The sequence below is a fragment of the Pelecanus crispus genome, chromosome 5, assembly GCF_030463565.1.
Source record: "Pelecanus crispus isolate bPelCri1 chromosome 5, bPelCri1.pri, whole genome shotgun sequence".
Classification (NCBI taxonomy): domain Eukaryota; kingdom Metazoa; phylum Chordata; class Aves; order Pelecaniformes; family Pelecanidae; genus Pelecanus; species Pelecanus crispus.
The window spans coordinates 60,240,698-60,264,842 of NC_134647.1; the positions used below are offsets into that span (position 1 = coordinate 60,240,698).

The 24,145-nt window shown below is 41.4% G+C and overlaps 1 protein-coding gene across 1 annotated transcript in view; it reads right to left on the minus strand.

Moving 5' to 3' along the window:
- LOC142593567 (uncharacterized) overlaps positions 1 to 24,145 on the minus strand; it is a 32,630-nt gene that overhangs the window by 2,362 nt on the left and 6,123 nt on the right. The window contains 11 exon segments of the mRNA XM_075711216.1: positions 4,269 to 4,371; positions 8,804 to 8,815; positions 10,498 to 10,590; positions 11,718 to 11,864; positions 14,443 to 14,750; positions 17,289 to 17,475; positions 18,973 to 19,153; positions 19,820 to 20,038; positions 21,359 to 21,514; positions 22,005 to 22,088; positions 22,771 to 22,899. Coding sequence (XP_075567331.1) covers positions 4,269 to 4,371; positions 8,804 to 8,815; positions 10,498 to 10,590; positions 11,718 to 11,864; positions 14,443 to 14,750; positions 17,289 to 17,475; positions 18,973 to 19,153; positions 19,820 to 20,038; positions 21,359 to 21,514; positions 22,005 to 22,088; positions 22,771 to 22,899 — 1,619 coding nt within the window.

Below are 24,145 nucleotides of genomic sequence, written 5' to 3' on the forward strand. Positions count from 1 at the left end.
TGATGACAAGGTCGAGTGCTTATGGGCACTTTGGGACCTGGTTTAGTCTAGTCTACCCTTGATTGGTTTAGTGTGGACTTGGTAGTGTAGGTTAATGGTTGGACTGGATGATCTTAAAGATCTTTTCCAACCTAAACAATTCTATGATTCTATGATTTATGAGTTAGAATTGTTCTGATTTAACAATTTTCAACATTTCAAAGTCCCAAGAATGCCCTGAAGTGTGGCCAGCAAGAAGCCTGGATCTCCAAGGAGAGAGCAGCCCCCCCGCATGCTACCCGTCCCGCAGCACGGGGCACCCGTGCACGCTGGAGGCCTCGCTTGTCTGTAACGTGGGGTGGAGGCAGCCCCCTAAGCTAAAAAACCCTGTGTGAGGCCACCATTCCCCTTGTGATCCTGCCATTCCACATCTCTGCTGAACACCCCCAGATGCTCTTCTCAAAGCACTCATGTGTGCAAGTGCCCTATGCACAGCAATGAAGACACAACCCCGACTCACAATGAAGAGTCTGCAGTTCAGAAAGGCAAATGAACGCAGGAAAATTTAATCAGAACATGAAAACAGATACAATCAAACATGAACACTCTGTATAAACAAACTTCTTCTTAACAAACTTCTTCTTAACAAACTTCTTCTTAACAAACTTCTTCTTAACAAACTTCTTCTTAACAAACTTCTTCTTAACAAACTTCTTCTTAACAAACTTCTTCTTAACAAACTTCTTCTTAACAAACTTCTTCTTAACAAACTTCTTCTTAACAAACTTCTTCTTAACAAACTTCTTCTTAACAAACTTCTTCTTAACAAACTTCTTCTTAACAAACTTCTTCTTAACAAACTTCTTCTTAACAAACTTCTTCTTAACAAACTTCTTCTTAACAAACTTCTTCTTAACAAACTTCTTCTTAACAAACTTCTTCTTAACAAACTTCTTCTTAACAAACTTCTTCTTAACAAACTTCTTCTTAACAAACTTCTTCTTAACAAACTTCTTCTTAACAAACTTCTTCTTAACAAACTTCTTCTTAACAAACTTCTTCTTAACAAACTTCTTCTTAACAAACTTCTTCTTAACAAACTTCTTCTTAACAAACTTCTTCTTAACAAACTTCTTCTTAACAAACTTCTTCTTAACAAACTTCTTCTTAACAAACTTCTTCTTAACAAACTTCTTCTTAACAAACTTCTTCTTAACAAACTTCTTCTTAACAAACTTCTTCTTAACAAACTTCTTCTTAACAAACTTCTTCTTAACAAACTTCTTCTTAACAAACTTCTTCTTAACAAACTTCTTCTTAACAAACTTCTTAAACTTCTTCTTAACAAACTACTTCTTAACAAACTTCTTAACAAACTTCTTCTTAACATACTTCTTCTTAACAAACTTAACAAACTTCTTCTTAACAAACTTCTTAACAAACTTCTTCTTAACAAACTTCTTCTTAACAAACTTCTTCTTAACAAACTTCTTCTTAACAAACTTCTTCTTAACAAACTTCTTCTTAACAAACTTCTTCTTAACAAACTTCTTCTTAACAAACTTCTTCTTAACAAACTTCTTCTTAACAAACTTCTTCTTAACAAACTTCTTCTTAACAAAATAACTTAACTTCTTAACATATATTAAATAACATTAAATAACTTAACTTCTTAACAAAATACATACCTACAGAAATATATACAGCATACCCTCAGCCCTCCCTCCCACCAGCCAGCAGCAGCTGCTCCTTCTCCTCGTCCTCCTCCTCCTCGCTGCTCCCCACTGCCACTCTGCCCTTCCAGTCCTTCAGCACTGGACTTGTCACGGGGCAGGTCTGCTGCAGAGGAAAGCAGAAGGTGCACAAGGCAGCTCAAGCAGCTGCAGACAGTCAAGGAGCCAGAAGAAGAAAGGACAGGCTGAGAAGAGAGTTTCCAGAGAGAGAATTAAGGTTGTGGTAGGAGAGGAGAGAGCACAGCAGGTTGTTTCCTCCCACCAGACCACACATTGCCTGAACAGTAGACCAGACTTGAAAATTAAAAGCTCTACCTTTTGCAATATGAGAAATCATGCCTTCATCCAAGACATATCTTGCACCACGTTTGTTGCTTACGTTTACAACTAGCTTTCTGTCCCTTCTTATATTTTAAAATTTTTCTCATTTTATACATACATATTAATCAGTTATCAATCACTATCCTATTTTTACAGCACTCACACTGAAAATCCTACCTCCTGAATCTGGGAGAGCTCAGGCCCACTATCAAAATCAGGAACATGTAATCATTTAAAAAACCTCTAATGGAAGTTTTGGTACAAAATGAAATAAAACATCCCAAACTGTCATGCCAACTCAGAATTAAATATTACTGTCTCCACAAAAGTACAGTGTCTGAACTGTCCAGCTGCTAATATTGGTCTGAGTCTAATGGAATGGATTTTGCCAGTCCCTGTAAAATAGATGCTTTGTTCACTTTGTCTGAAAGAAACCAAATGGGGTGTTGTGCGTGGTATAGTCTACATGTTTACCTGCTTCATTAGCAGAGAGAGGAGTTAATTTACTCTGGCTGCTGCTTACAAAGTATTCCCTTCTGTAAAGTGAGGTCTTGCATTGGGCAGGAATGGTAACAGCAACTGTGAAGTTGTTTCAGAATTAAAGTATTCAAAATCAAGCACCATGCGAACCTGAGAAGTTAACAACTAGGAGATTCCAGGAAGCAAACCTACCGCTATTCGCTACCTGGAAGCACAGGGAAACTCAATGGATTCCTGATTTCCACAGCTATTTTCTTGACTGGAAGCCATTTTTTTCATGGCCTGGATTCTTTATCTAGGGCCTTATAACTGCCAAAAAAGCATTAATTATACATGACTACAGAAGCCAGCCAGTCATCACCCAATTTTATACAAGTTAGGAAAGAAAAGAGCACAAGGAGGGTTTGATAGCCTAGAAAGGAAAGGGAAAGGGCAAACACTTCTATAAAAAGACTTCAGATTAATAAGAACTCACGTGATGATCATTTCCAATTGCCTTTGCTATTTCCTCCTGGACTGGTTTGCAATCTTCAAAAACTATCACAAAGTTACAAAAAGAGGAAGCAAGAAAGAGAAACTGTTAAAAGCCAGAAGGGGAGTAGAAGTCATCCAGCTATCTCAGCCTGGTTTAAAATTTGAAATGTTAGGACAGAGCCGATTGGAGCCATGTAAATCTTCACCAGCAATAATTTTTTTAAGTAGATTAAAACCAAATGGAGACAACCATTAAAAACCCAAGGAAAATTCATGCAAGACCATCTACTGAAACATAAAGCGGCAATATTCCACAACATTTTCACAAAACAGTGAGATTGCTTTTGTCAGTCAGTCTGAGGGGGGTTCAACATACAAGCAACAACACTGTTTTATAGACTTAATATTTTCATTGTTCTAGGAATACTTTTAAAAAAAATTCTATGTTAAGCTCCCAACTATAGTCCTGATGATTCCCCAGTTCCCCAAATTAAGTGACTGAAGACCTGTGCTTATCTACAAGTAAGTGAGGAAGTATTTTCTACTCTGTAAATGCAATGATTGTGATGCTTCACAGTCAAGTCATACATTTGACATTATTGTTACGATTGTGCTATCAATTCCATTTTTGCTTTATGACATGATGGATGATTACGTGAATGGCTTTCAAGCTAGTAATACTAAACAACCTCTTTATGAGCAGTATTCCAGCTACGTCCACAGTGTGATCCCTTCAGCACCTCCTCTGAGAGCTCTTCCCTCTGGTAACCCAGGCTTCTCCCTTCAAGTTCTATCAGTTTTCTATATCCTTCCTTTTCTGTGGCATTTATTGGCTTAGTCTTTTACATAAAGAGCTTGCTAGTTTGCCATGGGTATGGATTGACAGCATAAAGTCAAATCTCGCACTTGGTTTTACAGCCAGATGGCCTCTACTGCCAGTATGCTGTGCCCATTAGGAACCACAGACCTTCAGGTACATCTCTGAAACAGCTGTCCACTTTTGTTTATGTCATGACTGTCAGTGTGAGACTTGATTAATTCTGGTTGCTGCTTGGATGGTGCCAGTGGCCATGTGTTTCAGACTCCTCCTCTGCAGCTTGGAACAATCAAGTCTTTGACTAAGAGGGGGTAACTCAGTCAATTGCTTGTACTCGATACTTAAGCATAACTTTCAGATCATAAAGGAGACAATCACAACATTTCTAGATCTTATCACTGTATGTGACATGAAGCAGTACACTGGTCAGCTTCATCTATGCAGTGCAAGTGCTGCAGAGACACTTGTTCCAAGTTCCAGTTTCTAGATGTCTACAGACAAATTCTAAGCCATCTTCACTGCTGTGCTGAGTACTGATGCATGAGAGAGCGTGTGCAGGCCTCCTATCTGTAAATAGCAAACACAATTTTGTTTTAGTATTTGTCACTAAAACATCTGCATTCATTGGCCACTAGTTCCCTTTGTGCATAGCAGATGCTCATCTGATATCAATCTCTGAATTACATCATCTGAGGATATCGTGACAAAATTCCAGTAAGTGTAATAGAAGAACATTGTCCAGATGTATCAGAGTGTTAAAATCAAAGCCATTTAACATATTTTTTCTGATAATGGAAATGAACCAGATTAGCTCCATCAATCACACAGAAATACACCTCCAAAAGCACCTCTAAATATGACTCAGGTTTTAGAATAGTTTCTTGAGCTTCATTTGATAAAAGATTTCAACCATAGCAACAGTCCTTTAGTGCACTCCTATTATCTCAGTGAATATGATAAAGATCTCCAAAATCATGTGTAAACCATCCAAGATGAACTGCAGATGAAGTTCACTGTCTCCTCTAAAAAAACATACAGGGACCATCATATGAAATTCATAAATGGAAAAACTGGCGGGGGGAAGCAACAATTCTTCATCTAACATTTAGCTGAATAGTAGAGCTTACTGCTACACAGCATTGCTGGTGTCCAAAGCTCACATGGGTTCAAGAAGAGATTAGTCCAACTCAAGGAAGAAAAATCCAGTTAGGCCTAATAAGTAAAAGGGACCACCCTTGACACTAGCCAATTACAGTGGGGAAGCAGCACAGTAGTCTTGCCCTTTTCTTACATTTTTCCTAGGCATCTGCTGCTGGCCAAAGGCCAGAGGTAGAATTTGGACCCATGGTCTGTCCCTGAACAGCTATTCTCAGAGCCACAGGAGCCAATCTATGCTGCTTCTTCCTGCAGCCCCAGTCTTCCAGAAGCCTCTCTGCCTCTTCTTCCTCTGTGGATCTGAGGAAGGCTCATTGCAATTTTTTGTAATATTTTAAATTATCCTTTGCATCTGCAATGTACTACAAAAACTTTGCAAGACTGCTTTTAAAACAACCTCAAATACGGAAGCTAAAACTTCCCTAAAATATGTCAACTACTCCCATTAATTTTAAAACAAAAACAAAGAAGGTGTGTTTGAATGGGAACTGCAATTCTAAATTAATGAACTGCCTTGTATAGATGCCAGACTATCAATTCAAGAAAACTCCTCAATTTTCCTTAAAAGTAGCAAAGGAAAGGAAGAGAGTGCAACTCCACCTCCCAACACGCTTTAGTAGTGGGGTAAGGAAGCTGTCTGTATCTCTGAGGAAGTTACCCAGGCGTACATTCATTCTAACTTTGACACCTTCACAGAGATTGGCAGCAAGGCTAATGTGTGGTACCAAATGTGAGGTAGGCGGCCATCCTCTAGGATTCTACTGCAATGGATTTCAGGCACAAATTACTGGACAGTCACCACCTGGTAATGACTCTCAGTCACTTCCAGTCTTCATCAGACTTGCACCTGTGTTCTAACGGTAGGTATAGTTAAACTCCCAGAAAACGTCATCATTCCTAAAGACGCTTACAACAATATAAACAAGCAAGTTCAGAGACAGAACAACTCAAGTATGCAGTTTACATATTGTACTGTGGGAATTGCCAGTGATTCTTTCCAATTTATTCACAGGCTTATGGGGCACAAGGATTTGAATGCCAAGGTCTCTCTTATATGCTCTTTATTTATGTCTGATTCATAATAATGTATGCGAAAGTAACATCTTCGGCACCTCAGTTATCTGGATATTATTCTAAAACTCTATATGCTGACTGAACTGACCCAAGGGGCCTAATGAATTCAGACACTCTTAAACAAGTGTAATGGTATACTGAACTAAGATGAGACAAAAGCTGTCCACAGCATGTACTCATAAAAATCCAGATCCCCTCACTGGTCGTGTGTTAGTTCTACAAGTGGATTAGTGTACTGATGACTGAAACACAAAAACATAGTGTCTATGCCCCAAAGCTTGCTATCCAAAATCTTGGTCTACCAACACTAACACACATGCTTAACTGAAAGCGAGTGCTTCGAAAAAATTACAGGTCCAAAGCTCAGCAGATGAATTCAAGGCACAGTAAATGTACGGAGCACATGGAATTTCAGGTCACAAGGAGATGAAAGTTGAAGCTAGTAACAATTAAAGTTAAATTACGCAGAAACACATGGTGTGGGTAATCTCCAGGTGGTCACAGGTTTATGTTTGCCTCTAGGAGCCTGACAGAAAGGAAGCTTGTACTACCAGTCACCAACACACCACTGCAAGGTCGGGACAATCTGTATCAAAAGAAATTTCATACAGTACAAAAATTCACCTATGCTTCAAAAAGCCACCAAACAACAACAACAACAACAACAACAACAATAGAAGAAAAAAATAACAAGGCTGGAAGTGGGACTTTCCTAAACGTTTTAGCTGAACACGTTCTGCTGGCCACCTAGCTGTGTATGTACATACCACAGGAGCAGAGCGATTTCAGGGGTCTGAGCAGCCATGGAAATTAACAGCAGCCACAGGTGTTCAATAACTTTGTAAATTAAATCACTTACTTATGTGCCGAAAGACAAATTAAAGAGCTGAGCTGTAGGTAACAGATCTAAAAACCAGCACAGCTCTGTTATCTTCTGCAAGCCAAGAGAAAATGAGTTACTATCACTAGCATGATGCCCCAGTAAGGCTTCCCACAAAGACCCATTTTAACAGATCAAACTAGTAAACGTCCATGTTGATTGACTCCAGGAGACATGTGAATAACAGATTCACAGTTTTAACCTTGACATCTCTAACTGCAGAGATCAAGTCACAGGGTGTTTGTATACCTGAGGGCTTGACAACTCACACTCAGTTGTAAGCCTTGCCAGTCCAGAAGGCAACACAGTTTTAAAGCAAGGGGAAATGGGGCATACCTTTGGGCTAAGAGATAGAATAGCTAAGTAACTCCCAGAACAGTTTTCATGGGCCCAACATTATTTAATAAAGATGAGAGCCAGAAACAGTATATATAGATGGCAGTATGGCTACTGTGAATGCACACTACAAGTACACCTACACTACCAAAGAGGGAAGGACCAAGGTTTGATTTGCTGCAATGTGTTACAACTCCAGGATCACACATCCACATTCTATCTCAGCTGGAGATGAAGTTCATGCTAGTTCCCAGCCCTTGGCACACGCTCTGTGTGCATAGCATTAGACACTGGAGGATCTTGCAGGCACCCTGCAAGGGGGCCTCAGCCTTGATTCTGTCACACAGAAAAGAGCATTGCGGACATCAGTGGTGCATTTTTGTGTGCTGTGCTTGACTCCATGAGTAGAGGCAAAACAAACCTGCACCTAAAATGAACTAATCTTGTGGACTATATTGCTAATGTAGTAACACCCTATTTATGCTAGCCCTGTCACCAATACAAGACTCTGCAAGGTGCCCTGTGGAGCATTGAACTTTACACCTCAGTGGGGCCTTGCATTCAGTATTGAAAAACATACAGCCACAGAATTTCACACAAGATAGGCACTCATGTGGAAGGGAGAAGAGGGAGAATTCCTTCTCTAACTGTGACTTCCACTCATGTGCCCATCCATATGCCAGGCCTGTAAGCCATGCAGAATAGCACGTTCAGAAAAACGTTTTGTACAAAGAAATCCTACAACCACAGTGTAAAGAATCCCACTCAGAGTACCACTAGAAAATTCGAGGGGCTGAGGAAGGGAGGTCATTTACAGACATTTCCCCTGAGGCAATATATTAATGTCTAGATCTGTCACAACTAGATATATTAGGGAAGCGGCAATCCAGGTTGAGTGGAAAAGAGGTGGATATTAAAGAGGTATACGGATTCAGTTATAAGAGAAAAACTACGTAGGATTTGGCAACATGATGACTCAGGCAGGGGATACGCTGTCTTGGAGAATTTGTAAATGTAAACATAAAGAAGGGAAAAGAACTGCTTCAGGATGTGCAAAAAGGCAAAACTAAAAGCAATGGAGTTAAATTAAAGAAAAATCTTTGTAATAATGAATATCCAGAAAAATATTCCACTGTTGAGACCTATTAGGCACTTTAATAATCTCCTAAAAAATAGAACTAGTAGTTGCTACTAAAGTTGCTTGAAGTGCTTCCACACAGACTATTTTCAGAGAGCAAGCAGCCTTCATTCAAACAGAAAGCTCTTCTTGTCCTCAAAATTACCAGTGAATTATTGTTTTTCATAAATTTATTATTACATCTCGGTTGGGAAAAGCCCACATCTTTTTTACCCCTTCTCTCCACCTCTTCTGTTCAGTGGTGAAAAAAAAAGTAGAAGATTTCATTACAAAGGGGAAAATATCAAAAAGCAACAAATAGGAAACAGGAATAAAAAAATCACAGGCATTTTGTGTTCAATGTATCAAGGCCTAGAGTGGTTAATAAAAACAATGCAAAAAAAGTTATCATTTCCTTTAAAGGATTAAAACCAAACCTGGATAAAACTAGATGAGGACTCCAATGCCATCAGGTAAACAGTAAATAGACATTTGGAAGATGACAAACCCTTCCCACAACAAACTTCCTATTCATGCAGAAGGAAATGCCCTGCACCAGTTCGGGTTCCGCTGTTTACTGTTTGTAAACACATTCTGTGCAAGCGCAAAGGAGTAGATACCAACGGGTTTCTGAATGCTTCTACCACCCTGAGCGCAGAAACCTTTTTGAAGATTAATCACTACAGCCAGAACAAAAAGATCATCCTGACTTTCAAACTTAAATGAAAGTCCCTAGAAATCCAAAATCCCAGTGATCTGAAATGTCACCCAAAGCTAGAGGTAACCTTGAAACATCCTTATCTAGTGTTACAGTCTACCACTTACTAGCACTAAATAAGGACTGCAGAACTCCTTCAGGCTTCCTGCCCCAAGAAGATAAATGTTGGAAGCACTGCTCCTCTTGTTGACAGTCATTTACACATATGGGGAGCAAACAGCTCAGAGCACAGAACACATGCGTTCACAATAGAACCAGCGGTCACAAAAAAGGCTTTTCCACCAGTATCCCTAGCTCCTAATCCATGCCTCTTCCATTATTTACTGTATTTACATATTTAGACTTCTAAAAACCCCTCGAGGCCCCCATCCAGTATTTGGGTAACCACTCCTCACACTAAAATACCCAATGTCAAATTAGAGTATTATCCGTCTCTTTCTTACCTCCTCAGCAAACACAACAGGGAAAATTCAGTAAAGCCAGCTTCTCTGCCTCCTCTCACCAAAAGTCATGGAGAAAATGTTAAGAGGCCACAGCTCATGTGGGCCAAAGAGAAAAGTGACTCCAAGTTGTGAGATTCTCAAGAAGCCCCTTTGAAAACAGCTTCCCTCATTTCCACGGAGGCAAGGCTGCTCAGCACCACACCCCCATGGCCTACTGCTGATTGCCAAATGAGATGCAAGTCATAACTGATGAACACTCTATTAGTGTGCTGACGTAAAAGACAGAAGCAGCAAATCAGGCTGCTAAGAAAGAAGATTAAACCTGTCTTATTTAAAACCACAGAGAATGTAAATGATTTAAACGCATATGTCCTGAGCTGCTGCAGTAAAGGAGAACAAAGCAAGCCATGGCAAACACATACTGAAAAACATTAGCAGTGCCTGCCAGCTGATCAGTAGGGAGCCCCTGCCTAGATGGCTAGCTGTTTTACACTATTAGTTGCTGATGTTAAAGAGCCATATTTCAAGATTTGGTGGCTTCCCAACAGTCTTTTCTCCTCATCACAGAAAAATCTGTATTGAACTAGTGAGTTTTGGTGCATGCAGCAGTACTGCATCCCAGTACAAAAAAAGGTGAAAAAGGGTGGCCCTTAACAAAGGCCTTAATGCATAGGTAGCCATGAAAGGCCCTTACCGTTACCTGTTCCTTTCCACCTATGCACACCTATGCATCCACACACTTTCACTTGATCATCACGCACTGCTAGAGCTTGAAAAGCAGCTGATTAAAGCCACCAAAACACTTTGTAATGCCATACACTAACAAGAGAATGCAGAAAAGAATGCTTAATTGTACTGATTATTCATGAATCACAAGCTATTTCTGATTATCACGAGGAAATAAAAATTAAGATTCTTTTTGATCACTGCAATGATTTTATAAGCAAGGAAGTTTCAAACCCGATTTGAGTTTGTTGGATTTTATACTTTCTATAAAAAGACTGCACCTTTCTTGCAGCTGCAACCTTTTCACAAACAGCTGTATCACCTTTGTTTAATTCACCTAGAAATACAAATGTGAAAGTAATGTTTCCCTTTAACTTGAGGAACCGCTTGCACAATAGGACTGTCAAGTGTAAGGAACACAGCAGTAAATGGAGAAATCCTGGTACATTATGACAAGCAAGAAGCATATAAGTCAGCTCAGGATCTAACAAAGCCATAGACGAGCAACGTTAGAGAGAAATAAAACACTGTGCCAGAAGGAAGAGGCAATTCACTTTTGGCTTATTCACCACGTGGTGGATGGAATTCTAGTGTTCGTCTAATAAATGGGAAATTGCCCACAAGTTTTCTGTGGGATTATTTATGAAGATGCATGGCTTGGATGGCATGAAGGCACACAGTTAAAACACTAGACATTAAAAGTGCTGATCCAAAAAACCGAATGACAGAAAATGCTACTTATTCTACAAAAAATTACTCCAGAACAGTTTAATCTTTCTGAATTAATAATAATAATGGTCTTGGACACCTCACTGCACACTTTTGTACCTACATTTGGATCAAGAATCACAAACTATCTCACTGACTCGGACTCTCACTCATTCACAGCCAGACTTGAACAAGGACTCTCACAAACCGCGTAACCGCTGCAAGTAGCACGGGCAGCTGAGCTGATGGCGTTTCCTCCCTGAGCCAGGACAGAGTCAGTGATGTACCAGAGGACAAAGCTGAGGTTCTGATTATTCAGGGCCGCTAAAGACAGCACTTCTGAAATACAAGGTGGCATGCTGGGTTTCCTGGTGACTTCTCAGATAAAAGTGAGTATCCTCGGCAGGTGTAAGCGGTCATAGCTTCTTGGACGTCGGTGACCACTGACATGAAGTGCTGATCTGCCCCAAATATTTCATGCTAATTTGCTGACTGGCTCCCTCTCCATTTCTGCAACTAAATAGCTCAGCAATGTCTACTGTGAGCTGACACACGCTTACATTGCCAGTGGGTTTGGCTGTATTTCAGTGACAGATGGTAGAATTAATAAGAACAGAGAAAATAGCTGTATTTTACCAATTCAGTAGGAATTGCGTGGTTTTTCCTAAGCAGACTCAACATACGTACTGGACACGCACAAAATGTAAAACATGCATCAGGTTAACTTCTCTAAGCCTCATTATGAAAAAACCTAACCTTGTTCCTCATCCTCTGAGTCACTCTCAGAATCGCCATCTCTTTCATCTTCCTTGCCGTCAGATGACTTTGACATTCCATTCATGTGATCACCAGCCTGTCCCTCTTCATTAACTTCTTCATATACTTCAAAATCTTCATCATACTCTAAAATAAAAGAATCATACTGTGAGACAGGAAATGGAATTCACAACTAATAAAGTTCTTTTTAAGCAGACAGAGGTTAACTTCATTAATCTCCTTTTGCCTTTGCATTTGCTCAGTCTTTTTAAAGCCATGAGAGAATCTAAGACCACAGATAGGACTCATAAGAGCACATTATCATAAAAAACCATCACGTTCTTCATAGACAGAGTAGCAAAAATGCAACAAAGCTACTGAATGATGCATCAAGTATGATTAATACATTAACAGCAAAACAAACAAAATGATTAGCCACTGAAAGGACTAGAAAGATTAAGAGCTGGGCAAACAGAACTAAAATGCAAGACAGTCTCATTACAGGAGAAAAACTTGTTGTGATGAAAAAAACCACAAGCAATAGAGAAAGCTGGAGAAAGGTAATATATCGTAGGGCAAAGTACGATAAATGTGGATTGACGTGGCTAATTAGCAAAGAAGTGGCTTACAAACTAAATGAATTCATTAAATCCAGCCAAGGGGTGCTGCAGAGGAACATTCTGTTATCACACTGTTCTAATATGCTCATTCAGGTCCCAGGTGAAATCCTGGTACAAACGAAGCTTACAGCAGAATTACCATTCTTACAGCAACATGGTCTGGATTTCATCCCAGGCTACTAGCTTGACAAGTTGTAACATTTGATAGATAACTTTGCTGAGATCCATAGGTAAAGACTGTCTTCATGCATATGCATTAAAGAATCCTTGCCTTTCCAGCCAAGGCTGCGCTATTTAAAATCCCAGGCACCAGCATGCACAGTGATGTCAGTGATTTCCATTGAAAATTCAGTAATTCCACTGCTACCACTAGTTCACTGCACATGCAGCAGAGAGGCAACAAACCTAAATTGTGAAGGAGAGCTGTCACTGCTGGCACACCAGCTTTCCTCGTGGCCATAATTTCTCCCCTTTCAGATCTTATTGCTCACCTCTTTTTCTTTCCATCAGTGCTTCTAAAGTACTGAAGTGACAGAATGCCAAGGACAGAAATGAAGAATATCTGATGCAGAACCAATTAGGCAAATAAACAATTACCCAGAGAAAGAGAATTAAGGGAATAAGGAGATTCATTTTCTGTATTAAAAATCAATTGAGATTCCAACTGCATTGCTGGAAGTGAGGCCTCCTTAGGTAACTGTCAGAAATGTGCCCACCTTCTGGAAGGAAAAAGGCTTGATTAATCACAAGCACACATCCACAGGGACCGACAAGGAAGCTGAGCAGTAGCACTGCAGAATTATGAAAGTAAAAATAGGAATAGGAAGTAGGAATTAAAATCTCTCTCTAAATTTGACTTACTCTGAAAAAGTCTTTATAATAAGGAGTGTGTGAAGGCACAGGCTGAGCTCACCATCTCTTCCCATAGGGGCAGGCAGAGCTGTAAGCAGGCTGATGGCAACAGGGACTGGCCTTAGGTGGCACTGGGGAAATGGCACATTCTGAGCATGCAGTTGGAGCTGCCATGCATCGTTTTTATACCACAAATATTATCTTTGTCTGCCACAAGAAACACCCCTTGGGCAAACTTTCAGCAAGGGCAGCTTCTCTCCCGTCTTTCTTTTTAAATCTCTGTCAACAGAAATGAGATGGGACTCAAGCAAAAGGGGCAAGGCCAGCCAGCTACGGGAGCGTTCAGTAAAGGGAAAGAATGATAGCCCCAGCGGGGTCAGAGCAGAGAAGGCAAGAAAGGTGAGCTGGTAGGCCTGGAGTAGAGGGAACAAATGCTCAGACAAGAAAGGAAGCTGAAGGTTTGGGCAGGTGTCAGGTAAGCAGTGCCTAGGGCAGTGTGGTGGAGAAGGGACTGGAAAGAGCCTTCCGTGAACAAAGCATTGCACTCCCACTGGCAACAGACAGGAGAAAAGACCAAAATAGTTCATCTGGTGCTAAATCTTGCTGCCATTTTGCTGCTATGTGCTCCTCCCACCTTCCCTCCCCTTCTGCACCCAGCATTCAGCCTCCTCCCCCTCACAGTTCGCCCCCCGTCCCATCCCATCCCATCCCATCCCATCCCATCCCATCCCATCCCATCCCATCCCATCCCTCCCTCCCTCGCATCAGGCAGCAGGAGACTTTTCCACCTCCTGCCCCTATGGCCACCATCCTCTCTCCATTCACCTTATGCTGATGTCCCGTCTCCCTTAGGAGCTCACCTCAGACTCACTGTCTCCCTACCCACACCCAGTCCCATTTCTTCCTTCTGCTCGACTTGTCCTCCACCTGCTCCCATTTTCCTTCTTCACTGTTGTCCCTTCACTCTGCCCCACCTTCCTCCTGCTTTCCCACCTCCCCACGCTCCTCTTTCAGCCTCTCAGACCTTCCTTGCTCACTTTCTTGGCTCTTGCAAAACCCTCTCATCCTATTGCTTGGCTGAAAGGAGCCCCACTAATTTTATTGCCCAGACACAGGCATCACCATTTTTCTCGCACATGAGGTGTCCTAAGAGACGATGCTCCAGGCGAAGCTGGAGGCCCACAATCCCCTACCTTCTCCAGAATCATCCTCTCCCATTTTTCATCCCCTGCTTGTGTTTTGGAATACTGTACCATTTTTACTGGTGTCTTCCTGACTATCTTCATTCTCACGATCAGATAGTTTTTTCCTTTCTTCTTTTCTGTACTCCTGTCCAGTCTGCATTTTGTTCTCAATATTAAGTGGCCTCAAGTGAGTTCTCACTTCACAACTTGGTAAGTTGACTAACACTGAACCTTTGCTTGATTTCCGCTCAACACTGCTTTTACTTGGCTCACTGCGGACTCGATCTCTCCAGGAAACCACACGCTTTTCCTCGTGGTCCTCCAACTTCCTCTTCGGAGGGGACGGGATTTTGTCCAGACCCATTGTAATAAGGCACCTATAAAAAAACCAAGGTGAGTTGGAAAGTATCACGTTTTTCTTTCTGTGAGCAATGGAAGGGAAGGAAGGAAGGAAGCAGACACAGGGAGCTATCTAGCTCATTATCAACAGTAAAACCAGGTACCTATCTGCCTCTGCTTTGCCACTCAGACAAGGTTACTGATTAATGACTGACTTGGAGAAGCACCCTAAAATCCTCAAGTGCTCCACAAGCACAAATGCAGTTCCTCCTTGAAGGAGAGTAACACTGTCTGTGCTTAAAGGTGACAATTGAAGTATAAACAGATGAAAATCAGAATTATCATAAGGGTCCATTAATTTCAAGCTACACCAAGCATGATCTGTGAAGATATAATCACTGAGAAAGGCAGACAAGCTCCAAGTCGGAGGTGTGCTTGATCCAGATCCTGCTTTAACACCCAGTGAAGTGAAAACTCAGGTTTTGTGGATAAGACTTTTTTTGTTTCAAAATTGTCTGCTGGGTCTAATAACTGCGGGGGAAGAGTGAGACTGAAATTGAATTATTTTCTGGTTTTGTTCTGGTTTTCCTACCTAACAGAAACCCAAACAGTTGGAAAACAAAGGTTTTTGAATGACTTGTTGAGAATGCTCCTCTTGTATAAAATGGAGTGACAGCCTCTCTATGTTACGGTCAGGAGGCTCATGTAAGACCAGAGTTCCTACTCCTGATTAACATTAACTGCAGAAATGAAGAGTCACCCTACACCACCTATGAGTGTCAGGACATTGTGCTGTATGCAGTACGTTGATTCCAATCTGCAAGCAGAGGATGAAACTGAATTTTCACTCTAGCTAATCACAAGTCTCTCTGGAAACCCGTATTTTCTTCACAGACAGCTATGTCTTAAAAGCTTTTCCTCCACCAAAACTGCTTTTTTTCTGTAAGGCTTGATTGCAGTTCCCCTCACATTCCAGCTGTTTACAAACTACTGTGAAATATCCTAGAGTCATTCAGTATAGAAATCCTTCAGTTTTGCAGGCATAAAATGGAAATGTGACAATTTCTGAGAAGAGTCCTACCTTTCAACTATTTGTTCATGGTATTTTTTCCAGGGACCTTTGAGGTATTGAAGCACTTCTACTGTACTGAAATGCTGGACCTAGGCCAGCAGAAAACTCCCTGTGCAGGGATCGCAGCATTGGTGTAGAAATCACTGCAGCGTCACCTCTTTGTGAACCAAAGCCTTAACCCAACAGGGAAAATCAACGGGGATCTTTACTGAGAATCAGAGTGGGTATTTAATGTGCGGATGTGGTGTCATACTCAAACCAGTTAAAAACTGCGACTGCATTTGACCTGAAGTAGATGTGAAAATAGTTGTCATTTATGGAGAGAATCTGGTTAATGGAGATGCTTTTTAGCCACCAGGTAAGGTTGGCTGGACTGACAAGAGACAGGAAAACAGAGGTATCACTGAGAATAACAGGGGAAGGTGGACAGAAGGTGGGGGTGACTCACGAAGAAATTAACCAATTTCTGGAGACTATATGAATTCAGAAAATTCACTTCAAATCTTTCTAAAAATCACAAAAAGCCGAGATTTCAGCATTTCCTAAACTCTGTAGCCACTATATCCATTCTGAATTCAGACGCTTTTCACTACTTTGAACATACTAAGTAATATAATTACATAAATCCTGTTCAATGTTAGATTTGAGTAGAAAAAATACAGTACAATAAAGTTGAATTTTTTTTTCTTATAATTTGGTCCTTATCTAAAAAATAGAGTATAGCTCTGTGGAGGTTCTGTTCTTCCAACTGCTTGTTGCTCTTCTAAAAATTACTTACAAAAAGAACAAAAAAGTTTTTAAACGATCTGCGTGTGCAGAAGTTTACTTGTCTGGCACAACTTAACAATCACACAAAAGGAAGATTTTATTAAAATGAAAGCTTCTTAGCAAAACCACAGCTGTTGCTCACAGCATTGACTTGTGCCCAAAGCCAAGAATCTTCTGCACAGATATGTTGTCTGAACCATGGCTAACGTTCAATACTGTCTTATTCTGCAGCCAGGGGTATTACAGCAGAATCCCACCTTAGAGGCAGAGCTGTTTAAAAATAAATTATCTTGTTCCCACAATCACAAAGAAAACCCTGAAAACTACAGTTAACTCAGCAGCACTCTTGATATTTATTTCACTATCACTTCCACCAGAAACATGCAAGTGGCATACATATACCACCCCACACCTATTCCTCCACACTCAACTATTGAGGAAGTGCTGTCTGCCTCCTGACAAGCTGATAGATCCAGTGCAAAATTGTCCACTGCTGTGTGTACTCCACAGAGTGACTGAAGAGGCAGCACAAAAGTAGCTGACTTTGATGGTATCCTTGGATGTGGGACCCTGAGGGATGAGCTCAATTGTGTACATTTCAAGGGGCACTCAGAAACAGATGAGGTTCTACAGAGCTGCGGGGTGCCAGAAAGATTTAAAAGAAGGAAACAAGTGATACGCTCTCTAAAAACTGGGCTGCTAAGTCCTTGTGAGCAAAGTGTATTCTTCTCCATACCTGTAGCAAGGAGATGCTCCCTCCACATTGAGAAACCCAAAGTATCCGTTTCTGCCTCCCAGCCTGGAACGCTTCTGATGTTTGTACTCACAGCAACAGCTCAACCTGTCCACTTGTATCCCATTGAGAAAAAAGGTGAGGCTGAATGGGAAACCATGGTGCCTTTTTGAGACAAACTGAAAGGTCTCTGTAATTATAGAAAGGAAAGGGTTCAAAGAAAAAGGTTATGCTTTACTGTCAGCCTATTGCAATCGTTGTATCTCATCTGCATCACCACCAAAGCACCCAGCCCTCTCAGGTCAGGTACTTTGGTTCTTGGCTTTATTAAGTAGTCGGTAAAACTCCTCCCCCGACAACAGCCTTGTCTCTTGCCGAGCCAGGAGTACCAAGCTGGACACACCTGTGACAAGCGAATACATATTCAGTTTGGCTGCTCACTGCTACAGCAGAACAGAGACCAGAGCCTCCCGTCTCAAAAAACTTAACTCTGCCACTTGCCTTACAGGAGCATACATTATGCACAGAAAGTTTAGGATTCCTGGCATGTGTCTACATGGCGTAGTGCAGCAGTATGTTAGAGCTCCTGCAGTGTAATGCACACGTTCCTCAGTGCAGCACATTGCAGAGCGCGACCAGGTTCCAGATCAGCACGGCTGCAATATTAGTGGCTCTGGGCCTGCAATAATACAGTCGTACTCAGAGCAACACTGAACAGCTGAAAGACACTGTTTCTGGAGCCATTTCAGGCTACTCTGCAAAGGTATTTTTCGGCATCCAGGCCTTAAGGGCACTGAGGCTGCTATGCTACTCCATGCTGGGTGGGGGGACCGGGTCGTACTCTCTTAACCCACAAGTCATAGTATCCGTCCAAAGTAAACTGAGCACACACCAGCAGGGAGGAAGCCACACTGCACTCCAGCAGGTTCCCTAGTAAGTGTGAATGGGGCTCGGGACAACAGGAGCACACACAAGGGACACCTTCCGCACAGCTGGGACACAGCTGTGACAAACGCCCTAAGCAGATCTGTGGGCACACTGCAATGCACCCATAACCTTAGGGGACAGGCTTAAGTGCGGGGATCTCCGCACCATCTTCCCATATCCAGTGACAACACAAATGCAAACACAATGGGTTCTGTGAGCTGGAATGAGGGGTGTGATCTGTGGAATCACTCTTCCTCATAAGAGAAAATCTCACAGTAGTTTCCTCTTCCCAATTTCCCAGAACACAATTCACCTTTTACTGGTGTGACGGAATCACACACACATAAAAGAGATGGGAATTGGGCTCCCACTGTGTACTTAATAAGCAACATGCATAGTAAGCAACATGCATTGATGTATTACAGCATGTCAGAAACAGATAACTCCTATTTAAGGATAGTTTACTGCTACAACTACTTTATTAACCATACTGTAGCTTAGATTAATTTTGTATAGAGATGTATTTTGCTAAATCAGTTCTCTAAATTCATTCTACCACAATTTGCAAAAGCAATTGTAACTTCACTTTCAGTCATGAAACAGTAGGTCCAGATTTAGCGTGGAGGCAGAGGGTATAAAAATCCCTGGATGCATCTTGACTGAGCTCAGATGAAATAATTTTGATATCAAATCAATATTTTAGCCAAAAAAAAAAAAAAAGATATTGCCAGAATCAGTATGAACTCTTTGACTCTCTTACCTCCTGGCAATAGCTTGCCTTTGTAGACGCAAAGGTTTTCCCCTCCGCAATGCTGCTGATAGATGTTGATTTCATCTCTGTAATCAGCATTATTGCGAGATAAATGCACACTTTTCCCTAGAAAGACCATGGTAACAAACGCGTTGCTGTGTAACGAGGGCTTAGGGAATCCTCCAGAATTCTGCAGCAGGAAATACACAAAAAATGCATTCAGCTTCCAACTCTAACAAAAGGTGAACACACAGATCATGTATGTGCGGCATACACTTGAGACTTCCAGTCTTTTAAGATAGGCCTTGAGCTGCTGAAATTGGAAAGTGTTTTGTAACGTGCAGAAGGGCAGGAAAATATTTTGGACTGAAAATCCATTGCACTGAATTGCTCAAAATTGCAGGGACTAGGTTTAATGACCCATATCGCCCCTCCCAGTCCTGTGTTCCTACAATTTCCTCTACAGGAGTCAAAACTGGCTGGAGCTGTAGCGTAACAGATGAAGTTTTCATATACTCAAAGGCATTTCATATATCCCTCTGAAGTTCTGGTACTAGATATGGTCAGAGACAGGATCAGATTGACTAAGATGGAAGGCTTTCAATAAGAGTTGCTATGTTTTTTTCTGTCCAAGCACCTTTTTTTCCCCCAACTGATGAAAAACATCAAGCGTTTTAGTATATAGAGAGATGGGTGGCAGTTATATATTTTAATAGTTACAAATTTTCTTTTGTTCAAAAATTCAGTGGATCTTTGTACAAACTAGGTATATACATCTTTCAACATTAGGCGAATACGTCAACAAGGAAGGTAATATACCTATACGTAAGCTGAGAAGTAGGCAGAGATAACTTACCTTTGTTAAAAGTTGCTCTAAGCCATTTGGCGCAGTGATGGGACGATATCGTCTGCCTCTGAACGTCCCACTTCTCACTGCATTTACGTTCTTGTCTCCTTTTTGCACAGCGGGAGGTGGCACCGGTATGAAATAACTGTTAATGATGGGGAGTTGACATGGGGGTACACCAGACTCATATTCCATCCAATTCTTAAGTCCTAACCCACTCCTCTCTCCCTGCAAAAACATTTTAACCAGGATAAACAGGTTATGAAAAATAGTTACCAAGCATATTGAACTAACTGTGGTTTGACTGCTTTTTACATTTAGTAACTCACATACTTCTAGAACAATTCCTTAACTTGGTGCTTGCAATTTTGTTCATGAAAACATTTCTGTGCTAAAACCTTTTCTTTTAATTTGCAAAGCAACAGGCAGATTGCTTGAAAATGTCACCCTCATAGATATACAACATTCTAAACCACGTACTACTTGTAACCATGCAGAGTTCTGCTCACAAGCAGACAGAATACTGCACAACCCCACAACACTGCTGCATTCTCTCAGCTGGCAAGCAAATTCCAAAGCAACCAGAATCTTCCAACAGTAACATCATTTGGCATCAATTATACAAGACGTGGTTCAAAATGCTTCTTTCCCATTTGTAGTGGAGGTTTAGTCCTCCTTCAGGATGAAAGGCAGAGAACCAGGGCCCTGAAAAGCAAGACATCTCTAGAGAACAACCTCTGCAAGCATTGCATGCTCTGGATCTGATTTAGCTGTTTTGTCAGTGGCGAGCATTAAAGAAACCAATTATATCGCCCATAATTGGAGTAGACATAGATAATGCCAGCAAATTATTGGAGAAAGGATAGTGACCATCACAATACAGAGGAACTGCATAGCAGAAGGGAGCTATTCATACAGTGTCTGCCAGTCAGGGGTAGCAGGTCAAAGTCCCATTCCAAAACCCTCCAGTCCCATGGAACTCCGAACACAAAGCGAATTACAAAATGTTTTTCTAGAACAGAAGACAAGTCCAAATCTCGCCTGAAAGTAACTGCATATATATCAAGATTATGTTTGGCTACTCCAGAAAGCTCTCACTCTCCAAACGCGCTAGTATGACCTAGTAGGAGGAACGGTAAAAAAAAGAAGTGAGTTTTTTGCTACTTTCCAGCTGTCGATGAAGATGAAAACTTAAAAGACTGTGTGAAAATATTCCTGAGTTATTAACGTTAACTGAGTGGCTGCCTCCCTCTCTACATAACAGAAAATCTATGTAGACGCAGAAAATTTTGCATGGAGAGAGATTTTACACCATGAAAGAGAAGTCACCACATTTTTCCTGGCTGTGATCAAGAACTGGGCATTAGACCAGTAAGAAAATGTCTTGAAAATTAAGGGGAGGTTAAAAAGGAGAGTTTAAAGAAAAGCTGATAACCATTTGGTAGGCATGTTGCCTGCAGTATACAGTTCTGGGAACTACAGTACTAAAGCAGTACCATAAAGCTGTCCCTAAAATTATATTATTTTCAGAATGAAATATGGCCTCACCCCACTGGCAGACTGCTCATCATTTTCAAGTGCACAGCACTCTCGTTTAGAGCTTGAAGTCTTTGGTACAGATCCTGCTCCAACACAGCTGCGACGTGGCTGGAGGCGATGCGGCTGCTGCGCATTTCCTGGAGCTGTATTTGGTTGGCAGGAAGCCTAGAAAAGGAGAAAGCAAACAGCTACAAAATCTCAGTGTATAGTTTCCAGTGCAGAGCAGCATCATAAAGAAAAAAAAATAGCACTGATCAAGATATTTGGAGGTGATGAGTGATTCTCATGTACCTTCAAGGAAACAAAATTTTCTAGTCTGCCTCTGAAGAGTCAGACCCCTTTAGGCATCTCTAACTGGGCATCCAAAAACTGGAGCATCCAAAATAACTCTTGGGCATAAAGCTAGGCTTTGATGCTGTCTCTTCACAGTGCAGCCTTGAAGCAAACATAATAAACTCATAGCAGCTGTAGCAGTGTGCTGTGTTCTGGTGACTTCAGCGCATGGACACTGAGAGAATGCGTGACAAAGGCATGCCTATTTTTGTTCAATACTCAGCATTTTTCTGACTTTATTTCATCTTTTCCTTGTAAACCCTTCAGAATACAACATTAAAATGTTAAAACCTAAAAAAACTGTTTAACTGAGTTAACTCACGATCTTAGGAAAGGCAGGCTCCTTGGATCGCTGTTGATGAGAAGGACGTCCACCTTCATAATCAACTACAGGTCCAGGTGCCCTCTGTATGCGATGAAGAGGAAAAGGTCATTCAGGACTGAAAGCGTCTCTTCAATCTGCACCAATTACCATTATTGAAATGGAGAACCAGTTAAAACTGGACTACATATTTGACCTTTGACCTTAGACTTTAGTGTCATACTTCAAGAGTATATTAACATTCCTTCTCTGCCTGTTAACAGAGCGTAAGAGGCTTCTGAGCCAGAACTCGAAAGCATGGCCTTCTGGAAAGAGCTTTAGTCTTACCGCACCCCTTCAACTCTGTTTTCTAAAAGAGATCCATTGCTTGCAGGATTTTACAACATCTGTAAACTTGCCTACATCCACAGTATTCATTGACAACATCCACAGTAGTCATTGACAATACTTAATGTACTGACACTGGCCTAACTTGGGTGATAAGGTAGACAAAAGGGAAAGATTAAAGCAGATTTATCACAAGCAAAGCTGTTTTTTTCTAAGTTCTGAAGTGCCATTCCTGCAACACGGGCCTCTCGAAATTTCTCTCTAATGACACAATCCCGCAAAGAGGAAATCAGCCTCAAGTGATGAAGAATGAGGCCCTAATCTGCAACAATCAGGGCAGTCAATGCTCTAGACTAAGCACAGATGTCATAGGTATACATGCATGCCTTCGGCCATGTGTGCTTACATTATAGCATATGGAGTATTTGGTGAAACTCACCCGTTGTGAGTGACCAGCTGCTTCTCCAGCCACTAAAGGACAGAGCCTGTAATGATTTCTTGGACCAAGTGGTGGATGCGGGCAGTGCTTAAGGCTAGCACCTTCCACTGCTCTTCTGGATTGTTCCACCTAAAAGAATAGAAATTTACATCTCTGAGGTACTAAATACTCTTCACAGCAATCTTTGAGCTTGCCTTCTGTCTGTCTTTCATTGGACAGCTATGACGATCAAATTGCCTAGACACAATGGAACACCTGGTTAAGGAAGGAAAGGAAATCAAGGGGAGAATGAGAGAGGGATGGGGGGAAGAGACTTGTTCCCATCTCTGGTTCATTTCCCTGCAGCCCTCTCCAGCTGCAGATCCCCCCCAGTTCAATTCATCTGCCTGTTTCTCTGTATCTCCCAATTCTTGGGTTGGTTGAAGGTCCCTTTCTTTTTTAAATTTGAGTGCGTCTGCCACTTCCTTGCTCTGACTGCTGTCCCTCCCTACCTTTCCTTCTCAAAAGCTCCACACTGGGCTGACTACCCATCTGGAAATAGATAGCTATGTCTCTCATCCTCCCTTGCTCAGCCATCTGTCTTTCTCCTTTCCTTTTAGATTAGCTACTCAGCCAAATTCACTGATGTATGAGGTGAGAAATACATTACACTGCTAATTCCAGCCAGGTTCCTGTGTCCCAGTGTGGCATCACAGCAAAGGTACAGATCCCGTATCTGGAGGCATCTCCCTTACGCTTCTCACTGAGGGAAGCAGTTTTGGTTTATGTTCCAAAATTATCCAAGTCCACAATCCCTTGACAGGGTGCCTTAGTCGTTGCTTCCGCTGCGGTGACTTTCTACCAGCAGCAGTTCAGTCAGTAAATAATGCCTTTGCATTACCATAGTGATCAGTGTTTTTCATTACAATCTCCTCCTTTCTTTACCTGAATAATTGCTCAGAAATGTATTATTTAAAATTAAAAAGATTTGACGTTTTTCTTCAACTGGTCAAAGAAGCAGCTAGCTTCTCAATGCATTCTTCTCAATGTATGCAGGCTCCGAATAAAGAAATAAGATGTTGAGCATATTTCAGCCAAAATGACAACCACTTTTCCCATATGAGTCCAAGTGACTTCATGGGGAGAAGAACCATTGGCTTCTGTAGGATTTCCATGACTCTAACTACAGGATCAAGCCCTACCTACATGACACCAGAGTGAAGACTCCTGAAACCTCTTTTCATTACTTACATCTGGTTGTGCTAAACATCATGTGGAGAGGCAAACGACTGAAAATGTGAGCTCAGTGCTCAGCAGCAGTCAAAAGTAGATAGTGTCTAGAATTACGAAGAGAACTGCAACGTGCGTCTTAAATTATTCATCCAGTTCTGGTTCC